Genomic DNA, 17,218 nt, shown 5'->3' on the forward strand with positions numbered 1-17,218 from the left:
TAAAATGCCATTTAAAAAATTAATCTAAAAAAATATGAGGTTTAAACTCCAATAAAAAGAAGTGTTTCCAAAACAGCCAATGCAGTAGGCAAAGTCTGTTACAGAGAACAAGAATGACACAACCTTTCCTGATTTTAGTGATGCAAATATGTCATGTGATACAATAAACACATACATACTTGTGTCTCATAAATATCAGAGGTATATTTCACTCATCTATTATTATAATTTACTACTGAATAATTTTTACATCTATAACAAACATAAAACAATAACACCATTTATAGAATATAACATTACTAATAATATAGGCTTTATATCTTAAATTAAAAATAATGTAAACACCTGCAAATACATACATTTATGTACTTAGATATTTTCATTTTCTTTTATCCAGAAATACTATTGGCCAAAGAGAATCAATGGTACAGATTAAACAAAACAAAACAAAACAAAACAAAACAAACAAAAAGTAGTACCTAAGCTGGCATCACAGTATCATAACCTTCAATGAAACTCTAAACATCTGGCTTTAACAGTCAACATGAAGTTTCCAACAACACGATTACAAAATAAAAAAAAAACCCTCAAACTGTAGAGCTAGAGTTATTAATGATACTTGAAAAGTACTTTTGATTTTTTTAATGGTATGAATGCTGAATCAGCATTCATGTTCACTCAGAATTCATAACATACAATATCATAAGTAAGACACTATGATCATAAACTGATTTTTAAAAATGAAATAACTTCCAGGTTATGTGACCTAATGACTTAAAATCAGTGCCGGATCATTGTACTAGACTGGGTGGTTAAGATACACCTCTTTTTTTTAAATTATAGTTTATTACTTCTGATATTTTTTAAATAATTTTTTAATGTAGTAGCGTTAAAGCTGATAACTGAAAGACCTACTTCTGTGTGGCTTTTTGATTCCACTAGACCCCAGATAAAAGGTGAAACTGATTTAATGCTTTATATTTTGATTTATTTTATGCACTTTATTTTTTGAGTTTCTTATTTTCTACAATGATTTTATTTTTATACTTGGACGATATTTGCTCTGTCCTAAACTGTATTTTATTTGGAAGTTTTTATGCTTGTAAAAACTGTATTTTACAAATACAGAATACAGAATTAAAATGAAAAATTAAATAAATTACAAGTAAAAGGTCAATTTAGGACATGAGAAACTAACATGAAATAATAAATTGTTAGCACATAAAGACAACAACAAGAGACGAAGGGTCATTTAATCTTGTTCCACACAAGGAAACTGAAAAAAAGTTCCGTTTTTTTTTTTTTTTTTTTTTTTTAAGATTCCTTGGGTCTGCAGTTTGCTACGCTACAGTTTGCTACCATGGAGCTTGGAGTTGCCTAGGAGACGGTGACGCCGCCATTCAAACCGCGAAGCATGGCATGTCGGGATACCATTCTCCATCATGGCGGATCAGGCAGTTGGCTAACGTTAGCATATTCAACGATTGTTTGCTTCCACACAATTTAAGACTGCACCTATCTGGGATTTTCTACGTAGGGACTGCAGCCACCGAACAGAAACTGGGTAATTATTTGCTACAGAGTCGATTGCTGCGACGAGCGAATTAACTTACTTCGTTAAAACAACTCGCAGCTAAATGCCCTAGCAAACTAGCTAGGAGCATGCTAACTTAGCTAGCGGCAATGTCCTGGTTGTTGAACGAGTTGGCAGTGGATCGCCGCTTAGGCCGCGCCGTGCAGTCAGCATGTTTGGCTATAAAGTTACAGTTATGTGTTTTTGAACTGGTAGGCATGCAAAATAAATTACGTTTCTATAAATAACAGTTTGATAAAAAAAAAACATTCACAATTGTTATCTTAACTTGAGCAATTGTTAGCTGGCTGCAGTGATCTGTGAATGAACCGCTAGATACGGCAGTTCAGGGCCGCCAGTGATTAACGTTATCTAACGTGAGTGAACTGTCTGTTGCTGCTTGAAACTTTTCCTTTTTGCTTTTATTATTTCCATGAAGATTTGATCTACGTGTGGATAAATGCATATATGTGATATAATACCGATATAACGTATCAGGAATAGAAGGGCTAATTTAATGTTAGCTAACATTAACGGAAATCTAAAATAACATGTTGGCAATCGTACCTTTGATGGCTAGCTTTAGCCACGAAGCGCTCAACTAACCAGCTAACATTATGCTAGGTGTGATGTCTGTATAACCTCCAGTGTTGTTATCTTGCGATTTTAGTCGACACTTGCAGTATTGCTTCGTGCAAGTTTAGATTTTCTGCAAATAAAGCACGCTCGTGATTTGAGTAAACTGTGAGATTGTGGCTAGCTTACATTGCCAATGTTTGTGAGCAGCAGTGCACATGTGTGTGAATATGGTGCTAATGTTGACTCGATTGACGATTTAAGATTATAAAACGATTACTTACTTCAGTCAAGCGCAAAGTTTGGTCAACATTTGGATTTACCTATCTTCACAAAAAAATACAACCTGTACACTGTATGTATGCACACAATAGATTTAGGATTAACAATAAACCGACTGCCATTACGACTAGTTGTTTTTGAGATCTCAGTTCACATTAAATGAGTTTGTGGGAGAAAATACCCCATTGATGTTTTAAATGGTGTGGCGACGAACCTATACAGTTAGATATTTACGATCTGTTTGTTTGCATCAGCTGTCCAGCCTCACTGTAGTCTGGTGACCCGCCACAGGGAAAGCTTTTGTTGGCTTAGTAGAGATCCAGTTTATACCATTGTCTTATACTACCAGCGCTCCTGTATTAAAAGGAGTAGTACACACCAAAATGACAAGTCAATCATTATGTACTTGCCTACGTACTGATTGAAGGCAGAGTTTAGTTTTTTAGTCAACTAATCACTTTTTCAGGAAAGCCATTTAAGTGTATGGTGACCAGTTTTGAAATGAGGGGGAAAAAATCATTAAATGCTTCCATATTGCTTGTCTGCTCTCCTAAAGCCCTAACATGCCATTCACTTCCGTGTGCACACCGTCACTTGACACACAGCCAGTTCAAACAGTGTGCATGCGCCCATGAAAGTGGCTCCAACCTAAGGATCTACAGTGCAGACTTAGGCTAAACACACGCTGTGAATGACGTCTTTCAAGTTATCTTTGCATTTTGGGGCTTTAGAAGAATTGGATTACACCCATCAGACAAGCAGTATGGGGTTATTTATTTATTTATTGTTTTAAATCTGGGTCACCATTCATTTATGTAGTTTGGGAGATTCCGCAACTCTGTTTTCCTGTGAAACTCCAGCAGTTTTGTAGACTAAAAAACAAAATCTGACCTTCAATTGGCATGAAGGTAAGTAGAAAATGACAATTTAAACTTTTGGGTGAGCTGTCCCTTTAAGTGCTGACAAACCATGTTTGTCTTTTACACCTCTGGCCAAGTACCAGTGTTATGGCAGGTATTTTCCCTCTGGCATTTTTAGATGCTTGTATTTATTCCCTAAAGATAGCTGATCTGTTAGCATACACATGTCACAGTTCATCTGCACTGCTTGAAATCTAACTGAAAAGTGTGTTTACAGACTGTAAAAGCTTGTCAGATTTCAATCTTTGTGCTGAGACATACTGGGGGTTTTCGTAAGAATTGGAGTTATTTTATGTTCAGAGACAGGGTGTCTCTATTAAACAACCAAACTGTTCACCAGAAGAGTTCTTGTGATGGGACTACAGTATGTTGTGGAAAAATGAAATATCACACTGGCTAAAAGGTGTTCTTCTGATATCAATATTCATCCCAATACCTGTCAAGGAATGGGGAATGAGATCTAGTTTGCTAGGGGCACAATGGGGCACAGAGGGAGAATACTGATAATATCAAGTTTTATTCAATATAAATTTTTATTATATAGGCTATAGGCCTATTTTTTTCTGTGCCCCATGTCAGCACAAAATGGAAACAGATCAGCTCCAGTCCTGAACATGTAGATCTTCTTGGGACTTTTCTGGTCTGTGTTGTTGGTTTTGATAACAGAAGGGCCATATGCTGCAGCAGATTTGTGATAAAGCGTACCCTCTCAAAGGATGATGTTGAGCTTTTGCTCACACTGTTTTAGAGAGGTATTGTTGGTTCAGCTTCATGTCTTTTTCGGAGGCTGTAGTTTGTGCTACTGTTGGTTATATTTAGGTGTATACACAATTTGAGTAAATTATGGGGCTGCAACTTGACTGTTTTGTGGTAAAATGCATTGCCTACCTTGATCATCTGTGGAGGGTTTCTATTTGTTGAGCAACATTTCTGTTTGGTGTGGCTATAAACAACAGTGTTGAGCCTGGACTTCTTGGTGGTTGCTGTTATTAAGCTCTTCATCAGATTAGTTGTATTGATGCAAGGGCTGAACAATTAATTGAAATTTATCAAAACTGCAATATGGCTTATGGAGCAATATCTGTTAAAGGCAAAACGTGTGTTAAAATACCATTTTAAATTAAATATAGAGTTGACCCAGCCTGCACATCATATTCTACAAACTTAAGACAACAACATTCTTTGCTGCAGACCCCTGCAAAAATCACACCGTAATCATTTTAATAGGTGACCAAGCAGGTCCATAGTGGCGTGACTATCCCCTGTTTTAAGGCTGTAGAGAAAAAATGCGTTTCTTCACAGCTTGGCTCGGAATTGGCCAAAACAGATGGACCCAGACCAACAGAAAAAACCCTGTTAGTGGTTGTTGATAATGATGCACGATGCTGATTTTAGTCTTCAGATTATATTGATAACCATTTTTGTGTTTATTGTTGGATTGCAGATTAACTTGCAGGTGCACACTTAGTGTCAGAGTGTATGGATGCACACTTGTTAAGTCAGTGAAAGCAAATTGGCTTTATATTATCGGCTATAATGTTATTTTTAGAGCTGCAACAATTCATCAATTGTTTATCGACAACTAAATTAATCATCAACTGTTTTGATAATCGATTAATCATTGACTAAGTTTTCAAATAAAGTCAAAATTCTCTGATTTTACCCTCTCAAATGTGAATATTTTCTGGTTTCTTTACTCCTCTGTAGCAGTAAGCTGAATATCTTTGGGTTGTGGACAATACAAGACATTTGAGGATGTCACCTTGGGAAATGGAAAACAGTGATCAACATTTTCACAATTTTCAGACCAAACAACTAATCAGTTAATCAAGAAAATAATACAGATCATTTAATGATGAAAATAGTTGTTAGTTGCATCCCCAATAATAATATGAACTTCCCTTTATTGGGCCAGTAATTCTTAATGTACATCGCTAGTTAAACAAGATGGTGTCACTTATAATTTGCTGTAGCATGGCTATGACATCATGAATCATAATAATAGTTCTAGTGTTAGTGCTGCATTCTTTGTTGCTCAAGTTTCAGTGCCTTTGTTTTTTCTTATAGGGTTGAGTGAGGGAGCGGCACACCAGTGACATTAAAAGGGCCTTTTAACAAACCAGGGGCACCAGCGCAATGGACTGTGCAGTGGACATTCCCTCAGGTGAGATGGGTAGCTCAAGAACTCTGTAATGAAATGACAAAGTAAAGTTGTAGTGTAAATTTTACCCAGTTTGATTGAGTTTACTTTGCTGCTTTTTCTCCCAGATTTCATGTTTAAAATGTTAATTTAAGCCTCTTTATCATAAAAGTCCATTATTGGCTTCATTTCAGACAGGTGTCACTGCACATGCTCTTGGATGTGGGTATGTCTTTACATTACTGGGAGAAATCATGAAAGGCTTAATCAGTGTCTGCCAGATGTCCCTTAGCCATACATCACTTTACTCTTTGTGTACCTTGGACAATTTACACAGGATTCCTGGGAATGGTGCACAGTAAATTGAAGCTGGGACAGGCTCCAAGGAGGATAATGTTAATGGATAATGAATGGACTAATCAAATAACTCGAGAAATGACTTGCTCTCCTGTTTGTACATGTAATGGATTTGCCAAATTCTTGTGTAATCTGAAAAACTGGCTGCCCCATGCAGGTGAGGATGAGGCACCTGAGAAAGATGACATGAATGCCAAGGAAGGGAATGAGCCACCCCACAAGAAAAACAAGAAACACAGAAAACACAAGAGCAAGAAGAAGAAGAGGAAGAGGAAGGGGGAAAAGGAGAGCAGTTCAGAATCTGGTGCAGAGTCGGATGTAGAGCCAGCACCTCCGCCGAGACCTGTCAGGACCACCAGAGCCAGGTCAGAAGAGCTAAAATTTAAATTAGAATATGTTGTGTAAACTTGACTTGACAAATGTATTCTATAATTTTTATGCATTTAATAAATTTCAAGTAAGCTAAGAAACTGTAATAGTAAGCACATTTTGTCGTAATGTGTTACTATATATTTTTATTCAAAATCTTATATCTTTAGCTATTCAGAGCTCATATTACTCAGGCTGTGGCCACAACTTTTGAACACAAACTACCATTATAAAATGCATTTCTACATTCTCATCCAAAAAAAAGTAGGGAATAAATCTCAGTGGATTGTTGGCAGGTTTTATGGTGATTGATTTACATACAGAAAAGTTAATGTTGTGTGTAATAGGAGGTGTTAAGAGTCACTAGGCACCAAGCCACATTTTGACATGCATGTAATGGTCTACAATACGGTATTAACTAAGGAAATTCCAAATCCCGCTTAATTGGTTTTTATGCTTACCTGAACAAAATTTTGTACCTTACACAAATTGTCAATTGTGGTTTGTTTTTATCAGAAACACAATTTTTGCAAACACTCTCCTCTTTTCTTTGTGTTTCCTTGTGCTTGTAGTGCCAGATTGGCAGCAGCTGCAGGAGCTGGAGACCATGCTGGGCTGAAGGAGGAGAGCAAAAAGGATGTAATTACAGGTACAATATCCTCAAACACACAAGCATTTGCTTTGAAAGTTGGTTAATTCCCATCTGATTTTTTTAAAAAAATCATCATTTCTCCTCTCAGATCGTGCAGACACGGAGGGTGATGCAAAATCTAAAAAACACAAAAGACACGCTGCCAAGAAGAAGAAAAAGAAGAGGAAGAAAGATGAAAAGCAGGAGAAGAAATCCCCATCTCGCTCCCCGTCTGAAAGCAGCTCCGCTTCAGGTTCGGAGTCTGATGGTGAAGGAGGTAAAGGGGCTGGTGACGGCAAATACTCTCCAGCTGCAGCATCTGACCTGCAGGAACCAGTGTCCAAACTGGTTCCTAAAAGCAAACGTGGGGAGGAGAAGGGAGTTCCCATCCTCATGCAGAAACCCGAATTGCTCGGAGTGAAGAAAGAGGAGATATCAGATATGGATGTCCCCCCGTCCGGCGTCAAGGGCGGTAATACCAATGGATCCGAACAGGATATGAGGTCGCCCCCTGCATGCCAGGATGAGATAACACAGACAGCGTCTGTTAATGTTAAGACAGAGGGTGGTCATGCTGATGGTGCTTTCAGCCTCACCCAGGAACTCCCAGACATCATCCCCAAACAGGAAGGTGCTACGCCCAGAGATGACCCAGGCCTGAAAGATCAGGCCAATTCAGTTCAGAGGGCAAAGGTCAAGGACCGGGATTCCTCCAGGTCTAGGTCTCCTTCCCCTTCCAGGGGCCTTGACATTAAGAGGTCTGGGTCAAGTCATAGTATGTCACCAACATGTAGTCCCTGTAAGCAGCAGTCTGATGATCAAGCAGCAGCAGTGAAAGAACGTTCAAGAACCCCCAGGTCAACCTCAAAAGGAAAACGTTCTACAACTCCACTAAAAAGTCGCCAGCTGTCCCGCTCTCTGTCCATCTCGCAGTCTCCTAAATCTAGGAGGAAGTCACTCTCCCCGTCTCCAAAGTCGCCCAAGAGAGCTAGCCGTCAATCTCGGTCCACCTCTCGCTCCCTCACCCCCAAGAAGAAGGTGTCAAAGCCTCCAAAGAAGTCCAAGTCTCCTAAACGTCGGAGAAGTTCATCATCTGTTTCCCCAAAGCGGCGCAGGAGTTCCCACTCTCCTAAAAGAAAGGTGTCAAGATCTCCTAAACGTGGTGGCCGCAGGTCCCCCTCTCTATCTCGGTCCCCAAGGAGGAGTCGAAGGTCAGAGTCACGGCCTCGTGGAGGCACGAGGCGCTCCAGGACTCGCTCACCTAGACGAGGCGGTGCAGCTAGCAGGCGTTCACGGTCACGTTCCATCACAAGAACCCGTCGATCCCACTCTAGACTGAGACGCCCTGCTCATCGCTCCAGGTCGCGGACGCCTGTGAGGCGTGGAGGCAGGCGCTCCAGGAGTCGATCGTTGTCTCGACGTAGGCGGTCACCACCCCCCAGATCCCGCCGCTCACGCTCCCGGTCGATCCGCAAGAGCAGGCGGACTCGGTCACGTTCCATTGTAGTCCTTAAGCGCAACCGTCGGTCCAGATCCAGGAGTCCCCGCAAACGGACCAAATCCAGGACCCCTCCCTCCCGCCGAAGGTCTAAATCCCGATCACCAGTCAGAAGGCGCTCTCGATCCCCTGCTAGGAGAAATCGTTCTCCACCAAGGTCTAGCAAACGCTCCAAATCCCGCTCTTTGTCTCGGAGACATTGGTCAAAATCACGCTCACCACTGCCTGGCAAGAGGAGATCCAAATCTCCTCGGAAGAGTGGAAGACGGTCAAAGTCTAAATCCGCTTCTGCGGGTTCCAGGTCTGAGTCAAGTGATGGACGGTCTGAGAGCTCCTCCCCAGCCAGATCCACATCCTCTTCTCCTGTTAAAGAAAAGAAGTCTTCCTCTCCCAAGGCAGAGCAGCCAGTTGCAGGGAAGGCAGCTGGAGAAAGTGGAGATCTTTCAGCTGCAACAGGTGAGTTTTTTCATTTTTGTGTTTTCAAGTAAACTACAATAATCAGGGTTCAACCTTAATGTTTTTTTTGTTTTTTTTCTTTTTTCTTTTTTTTTTTTTCTTTCCCACTTGCCCAGTCAGGAAAGCAGGACAGAAATCCACTTGCTTGAAGCCAGTTTTTACTTACTCCTCTACAAACTGGTTTATTTATTTGCAGTTTTCAAATAACAACATTGACCAAAGTTGTTTTGTTTAGGCAGTCCATATCCAAAGATACACAATTTAACATGATATAAAACAGAGAAAAGCTTTAATTATTAATAATCAAAGTAATTTAGTAGTTTTATTTCTTTATTTACCCCTCACCTGTCAGGGAAGTTGTTGAGCCCTGAATAACTGATTGATTTTGTTCCTAAAATGGCTCAGCAAACACCAGCCATTACCAAACTTAAGAGTGCCAGGGCCTAATCTGAAAGCTTAAAAAATCTGCCCACCTTTAATCACTACTATGATGAACACACAAGATTAATCGTACCAAAGACAAGATATAAGATGCGTTCTGGTGTTAATGTGACAGGTTACCAAATATAGTGCAACACCTGATCCGATAAATGAAGATTAACCCGTAATTTAAATCCCATGGCTTTGCTTCATCAATTCTGAGTACTTATTAAAGTTAATTATAAATATTTCATGGATATTTGTTGCTTATAAAATTGAAGCTAAAAATGTTTCATTTGTTTATTTTTCATGACCTCTTCAGGCCCACCCGCAGGGCCTTCACTTTGGGAATCACTGCTCCACTCAATGGGAAATATTATTAATAAATCAATTAAATGTATAAAATTTCAATATTAAAACTCATATTACCTTTAGTCATGATCGGATTTCTGTGTCAAATGACACTCAAGTAAACCTCCACCCCTCAGGCCTCCAAGGCAATCCAAATAGCTAGTTATGACCTTGCTCCTTATTTGCTCTTTTTAACGAGTGGTTAATATTTATTATTTAATACTTGATGTAAATTCAGTTTTCAAAGTACAGACTCAGTTAACACAATTCCCAGAAAGCTGTGTTATTTTTACCTTCAAATGGCCTAATGTATCTTAATGTCTTGTCATTTAATGTGTCATGCAGGTGCATGGAAACCCGTGCCCTCAGTAGCTGCCCCCAGCCCCCACGCTGGAAGCTCCTCAGCTCAGATTGTTGCTCCCGACAGTGATAAGGAACAGAGGGAGCGTGCCAGCTCATCCAACGAAAGAGATGTTTCCAGGTCCAGGTCTGGTTCCAGAGAGTCTGGCTCTAGCCCGGAACGGTCGGATTGTTCGGAAGGCTCAGATGAAGAAAAGGAGTCTCCCGTTAAAACCCTCCTCAGGCTCCTCACCACCTCAGGTTCAGCATCTCCGGGAGCGCAGAAGAAGCAGCGGTCCAAGTCACGCTCTCCCACAGACCGCAGGAAACTTTCACGCTCAACTTCATCGCCTCGACGATCTACATCCAAGTCTGCATCGAAGAAGAAGCAGTCGAGGTTTGTTGTTTATACTGTATGTGCCCGTCCCGTGTGTCTGTTCTCTGGGGCCTAAATATATTTGAATTAAATAACAATAAGGTCTTTAAAGGAATTAAATATTAATCACCCCATGACACAGAGACTTGAAAGGCATTTATTTGCCAGATGCAATGCTGCACACCCAGTAGGTGTAACAAGTCAGTATTATGTATATGTTTTTATTATTGATCATTGTCTTTCATTGACCTTTCCACAGGTCCAAGTCTCCAGTAAGGAAAAGAGACTCTGTCTCTCCATCAGAAAAGAAGAAGCGACGGTCTAAATCTCGGAGTCCTGCCCGACGGCGAAGGTCGCGGTCTCCTGCAAGGCGTAAGCGATCACACTCCAAGTCACGGACTAGAACCCGACGGTCCAAGTCCCGCTCTCCAGCCCGCAAGAGGCGATCCCGTTCACCCAACGGCCGTGGGCGGAGAAGGTCCAAGTCCACAGACAGAAGCAAGCGATCCAAGAGCCGCTCCACAGGCCGGAGGAAAAGGTCCAGATCAGGAGACAGAAGCAGGCGATCAAGGTCTCGATCCTCTGATCGCAGGCGCAGGTCTAGATCAAGGGGGCGAGGGAGGCGCCCGGCATTTCGCAGCCGTTCATTTGACAGACGGGACAGGTGGAAAAGGGAACCTAGCCACTCTCCAGTTCTCATTCTCCGCAAACAGCGCCGCTCAGGGTCCCGGACACGACGCAGCACCAGCAAGACTCCTCCACGGCTCACTGAACTGGGTAAGATGTTTTGATCACACTTGACACGGTACATTTATGATGTTACATTTAATGATCATTAATGGTGGGGCTGCTGCTTGAAAGTCGAAAATTCAAATCACCAGACGGAGAGACTGTCGATTGAAATTCTTCCAGTTGAGCTGACAGATTTTTCCCTCGTCAGTCAGTGTGCATTACAATAAGAGGATGAAACACACAAGCTTACAAAAATGCCCAGAGATAACATTTCAATTAGGATTTATGAACAAGATGAATCATAATGTATATTAGCTGGCGCATTTATTAAAAAAAATTCTTGCAATAATGTTCATTGGTGGTTAATTGACAAGAGAAGATGAAACGACTGGTTGGTAAATAAGTTTCAGCTCTTGTTTTTTAGTTATGTCATTGTACACAGAGCAAAGTATTGTATCACAGGCTCTAAACTTCACAAACTGTATCTCAAAATCTCCACAAACCACAAAACTTACTGTAATAGAAGCAGAGAAGAGTGATAGAAGAGTATTGGTGAAGCACTATCAGCCACTTCACAACAAAATTAGAAAACAAAGAAACCAAAAAACTTCGCCCAAAACATCTTGGTTTGTGTTTCCACTGTTCCAACAATCATCAACTCTGGTTTGGTCAAAATAAATCATTAATTCTCGGTGCAAAGAAGCGCTTACTTTGCATGGTAGATGACACTGGACATGGCTGCAGCGGGAGAGAGAAGCTCCACAGTGCACTCATATTATACTCATATAGGACAGACTTAAACTTTAAGGCGTTAACACGTGAGTCTTAATGATAAAACATATTCACGTTGGCTAATATAGGAATTTAGTGTGGCACCCTGAACAACAACAAAAAAAGAATGAATTGTTGAATATTTGTTTTGGACAGCGAAATCTGATTCCACTGGGAATTTTTACATGATTTGTTGCAATTTCTCTTAAGTTGATGATTTGTTTTACACTGCTCATTTAATTAATCTTGCCTGTCTCTCCCTCCCCTCCTCCCTTGTTCCTCAGATAAGGACCAGTTACTGGAGATAGCCAAAGCTAATGCTGCTGCCATGTGTGCCAAGGCGGGGGTGCCCATTCCTGAGAGTCTTCGGCCAAAAGCGATCCTCCAGCTCCCTCTCCCCACCCCATCTCCTGCCCCCCTCTCCTTACCGCTACCTTTACCTCTCCCGATGGGCATGGGGATGCCCAACATGCCGAATATGCCCAACATGGGTCCAATGGGGTTACCCAATATTCCAGGAATGCCCAGCATGTCAAACATCACCATGAGTGCAGCTATGGCGAGTATGACAGCAGCTACTATGACGGCTGCCTTGACCAACATGGGTGCCCTGGCGGCCATGCCTCCCCTCGCCCCACTTCCTACCATCACTAACAAGCCTCCCCCGTGCCTCGCCCCCCCAACGCCAACCCTTAACCTGGACCACATCGAGGAAGCAAAGCGGAAGGTCACTCAGCAAGCTAACATACACACCATTAAGGAGCTTACTGAGGTAAATCGGGGGGTGGTTGGTGGACTGATTGAACAATATGTGTGCACGTTTGCATGATTAATGTAACAGAGTGAGTAGTTTGGTTGTTTTTCACTTAAAGTAACATGTTTCGACTGTAATTTGTTTTTCTCTGTTTTTGTAGAAGTGTAAGATGATCGCAAATAGCAAGGAGGAGATGGCCATCGCTAAACCTCATGTCTCAGATGATGAAAGCTAAAACCACCAAGCCCTCATGGTAAGATTTTCTATCCTCATTCTTTCATTTCTTTGTCAGTCTGTCCTGTGTCTTTATATTAGTGCTTTATTAATTTCACTTCTTTCTGTTGTGGCCATTGGGTTTTTTAAATTATTGATATGAAATATTCTTCCTTTTCTTTTATAGCTTTTCCCTTTGGCTTAGCATTCCATTCCTCTTCCCTACATCCTTAATTTATATTTATGATTAATTAAGTCATTTATCTGTGACCCATTAAAATACAATCAACCCCTTCATTGTTGGAGATGGGTTTTTCTTCACTCAGTTCAATTTTCACATACATTTTCATCTGTTTAAATACCCACACCAACTCTTTAGCCTGCTGGCCATTTTACCTGATAACCTGGCATGAAAATTCACTGCTAAAATTATTTATAGACCCTGATAAATATTGCACCGTGGCATCCAGCATTACAATGGCTCAAACTTGTCATTGTTATTTTTATGATAATTGCACTCATTAAAAGTCCAGTATGTAAGATTTAGGATGATTTATTCGCAGACCATGCAAGGAATGTTTTCATTAGTGTATAATTACCTGAAAATAAGACTCATATTCTTTACCTTAGAATGAGCCATTTATATCTATGGGAGGGGGCAGGTCCATTTCCCAGTAGTTGCCCATGTTGCACCACCATGTTTTTTTAATGGACAAATCAAACGCTGACTCAAGACAGAGCTGTTTTTTTTTTTCAGCAAGCTTTGCAGCCATCACAAGCCCCTTTTTTGCAGCCTGTTGGGCATTTTTGTTCCCTCTCTGATCTGTGAGAGAAGGAAGTAACAGAGCAGAATCGATGCCTGTGTAAAATGGTGAGCCACAGGACAGGATGCTGTTGAGTTACATGGTCCCTACTGTTGAGGGTTTTCTAAATTACATACTTATTACACATATTTGTCAGCTGTGTTAAAGCAGAGAGAGGGAGACAAGCAGACACTTCGTCCAGCATTGACACAGCGCTGCGAGCACTAAGCAGACACACACACACACACAGAGTGAAATCCCTCCCCACAGATCATCACATAAGGCGATAAGCGTTCGAGTTCTGTCACCCCAAAAATAAAGGTAACAGACGAGTCTTCATTGGCATCAGTATTGCACAATCTCTCTAAAAACAAAAAAAAGGCTATAGTTTCTTCTACACCCTTGGAAGAGAAATTTGAGGCAAGAGGTTTTCAGTTGGTTGTGATCTTCAGCCTCACCACTAGATGCCACTAAATACGCCACGCTGGTCCTTTGCATGCCAAAGTTTAAGCATGCTAACCAGACAGACTTATCTAATCAGACACTGATTTTTGTGGCAGTTCTTTCACTGTTCAGACAATTATCTCTCACTTTATATGTGTGCTCACTGATTCCTCTACATGTTGTGTAGACGAGGTATGGTCATAATGAAACCTAATGTTGTTCTCTTGGAGGTTGACTTTTGGTTTCACTTCTGTCCCATCCGGCTCCCACATAAATACTCTTGTCACATCCCCGTCCCTGAAGAATGACTCCCATCTCGTTCCTGTCAATCCACAGTTCACACAAAACGAAGAAAATAGTGTATTCATATTAGAACTGCATATTTCTATATATTAAAAAAAACGATCTTTATTTTATTACGATTCCCCATCATGCCCCCTATCATTGACTGTTTCTTCCTGTCTGTCCCAGTCCCATCATAATAAAATTGACTTCCATCCAGCTGGTAACCTACGGGGATTCACAAAAAATGTCAGCCTCTAGTAGGCATTAACCGATGATTTTGTCTCTAATACAAAAAAAAAAATCAATGAAATGTTGAAAGAAACTAAGTTCTTCTCTCTTTTTTTCCTACACACAGCCTCTCCCCCTCTCCCCTCAAAGGACTTAAGGAAAATGTAAAAAAACAAAACAAAAAAAAACATGAGGACCTTTCCCACGGTTCCATTTGGCAGCCACATGACTGAGCCTCATAAACCACAAGAAGAAGAAGACCACCCTAGTTGTTACAGTTACGATATAGGAGCACCGACCCCACTCAGCTCCCCAGTTTGTTTCTGTTTGCGTGAGAGAGAATGAGAGACTGGCAGACTGTCACCTGTGATACCACTGAGAAAACTGGACACACTGACATGTGTGCACAGTTGTATGACTGTATAGTGAGTGTGTGTGTCTGTGTGTGAATTGTGTGTGTGTATATAGTGACTTTCACCACCAACTCCTCAGTGTCGCTGCGCATTTAAGCAGCCACTGTTGTAAAGACTGAAGAGGAAAAGAAACCAAACTAACTAGTGGCGCAAGTGTTTTTGTAAAAGATTAGTTTCTCTAAATTTGTTTTACTTTTATGCTTTCTTAAAGGATTGTGTTAAGTGGAGATTGCTTCCTTGTTCTGCTGTATTTCCCTCGGTTATCTCTAGTCCCTGATTTTATATACTAATAATAATGCAGACGAAGTTTTGGTCGATCCTCATGTGATTTGTTTTCACGTGCTGTGAATCCTGGAACATGGTGCCAGATTGGATTATTTTGAAGGAAGGGAATAACTGAATATATTGGCCTCAAACAGGAGAAGGTTTTGAATTTCGACTATGAGACAGATTATCACCTCTATTCACTAAAACATAACTAAATTCAGTTAGTTCTGCCCTGGGTGTGATTTTTTTTCCTCTCTGTTTTAAGTTGCACCAAGCTAATCTTTCACCTGGTTCAGACCTGGTATTGACATGCATCCTGGGTGATCCGTTCACAAGTGGACAGCTCTGAGTATGTGAGTTCACACCTGGCGTTACAATGCGTCTCCAGATTCGTTTTGTGCAACCACTTGTGATTGGATCTCACTTCCCCGCTCTGTATGCAAATAAACAGGCTATTTTGTCAGTTGAATGTCCAGTACTATCCATTTGGCTGTTTTTGTTCTCTTTTTTTGTAATTCAGCTGCACACTAAACTCCTATCAACCCCCAATGAGACTCATGTTTTACCTGCGCTGTCAGCAGCTTGGCAGGAGAGCTCTGTGGGGTGCTGCATTTTTATAAATAAACTATGATCAGGACTATGCACACTTATATTTTTCTGACAGTGTGTAAATCTGATGGTTTTACATCACAGATGACAAAGAATGACCTAGTCAGAGAATCAGAAAGTAAAAGTGTGCATCCTGTGACAGAGCCTCTCCTGTCTGCTGTTCCCAGAAACACAATGTTTTGGTTTTTTTTGTTTTTTTTTAACAAGGAAAATAAAAGCAGTGTTTTGCATTTAATGCAGTATTTATAAGAAGGCACAACAGATTAAGAATTCACCATATTCATTTTACTTCCCTGCTCTGTATGCAAATAAACACGTTAGCAAAATGTGTTGTTTTTAACAAATGAAGACAGTGTTTTTTCCCCCACAAAGAAATGTACATCATTGGCCGAAAGTACAAGAAGTTCCAAATGATTAAGAATTTCTTGCAGACAGTGTTTCATGACGTTTGTAAAGTTCCTCCTCATTCAGTAACTCACAAAATGGTGCAATTTTTCAATGGAGTCTGGGGTTACTGTTGTTTTGGCAAACATCCTCTGCAGGTAAGGGAGCCCATGCGTAATTTACATTTCATCGAACCAAGTTATGTACTTAGAGGACGTCACTTAGGTAGGCGGTCTTTCAGTGTACCCCAGGACATATTTACGTTCACATCGTTAAAAGACTGTAGGTCACATGCGGCCCAGACCACCTCTGAATCTGGTCTGAGAGATCGGCTCGGATCATTTGGGATGCATTTTAATACCAGGCATGACCAAGGCCTTTGACTTTGTTGTTGGGATTTTTTTTTTTTTCTCGACTTAGAAACATGTTTCCTGCAAATTTAAATGGACCTTTCATCTGCCACAGTTTTAACACCAGTATGCTTATATGCAGTGTTATGTGTTTATATATGATAAAATGTCAAATGCATAAAAACCAACATGGAATTGTGAATTGGACTGATGACTGTCTTGGAGATCCCAGATGTTGGGATGTTGCCAACAGAGCAAAACATTTTATAATCCCAGATTAAGATCACAATTTAGACCCAGTTGCCTGGACTTTGATCCACCAAGCTCAGGCTATATAAATGTTTTTTTTTTTTTTGTTTTCATGATATAAAACAGGAGGGGTGAAAATGCAGTTTCTCTAAAAAAAGAAATTCTCTAAAACTTCACACTGTAAATGGAGGACAATATTACTTGTTTAGAAGAACATTTGTATTTCACTGTGTGACTGAATACATGACAAGTTTTCCCTTTCTGTTGCTGTTTATATTATTAAAGCATAACTTCTATTTTTGGCTTTTTTTTTTTTTTAGAGGCACACGTGGAGAACAGAATTCATGTTATTGCATGGGGGGGGGGGGGATGACAAATGACTTGTAGTGGTTATAGAGTTGAATGAAGACAGTTTAGTAAGTCCCAAA

General features: G+C 40.6%; 1 protein-coding gene across 2 annotated transcripts; it reads left to right on the forward strand.

The window, feature by feature from the left end:
* The first annotated feature begins 1,379 nt into the window (after positions 1-1,379).
* sona (SON DNA and RNA binding protein a) lies at positions 1,380-15,747 on the forward strand. 2 transcript variants are annotated; one of them, XM_084725306.1, is made up of 10 exons: positions 1,380-1,564; positions 5,419-5,524; positions 6,006-6,213; positions 6,790-6,866; positions 6,958-8,802; positions 9,919-10,309; positions 10,548-11,065; positions 12,076-12,563; positions 12,706-12,798; positions 14,646-15,747. In XM_084725306.1, exons 2-9 carry the CDS (start codon positions 5,488-5,490, stop codon positions 12,778-12,780), a joined length of 3,639 nt encoding a protein of 1,212 aa, XP_084581432.1. In that variant the 5' UTR covers positions 1,380-1,564; positions 5,419-5,487; the 3' UTR covers positions 12,781-12,798; positions 14,646-15,747. The 2 variants fall into 2 exon arrangements, with proteins under 2 accessions (XP_084581432.1, XP_084581433.1); XM_084725307.1 differs by having other exon boundaries at positions 1,381-1,564; positions 5,419-5,515.
* The last annotated feature ends 1,471 nt before the right edge of the window (positions 15,748-17,218 follow it).

Source organism: Lutjanus erythropterus, chromosome 8, assembly GCF_056507025.1.
Source record: "Lutjanus erythropterus isolate fLutEry1 chromosome 8, fLutEry1.hap2, whole genome shotgun sequence".
NCBI classification, from domain to species: Eukaryota; Metazoa; Chordata; class Actinopteri; order Lutjaniformes; family Lutjanidae; genus Lutjanus; species Lutjanus erythropterus.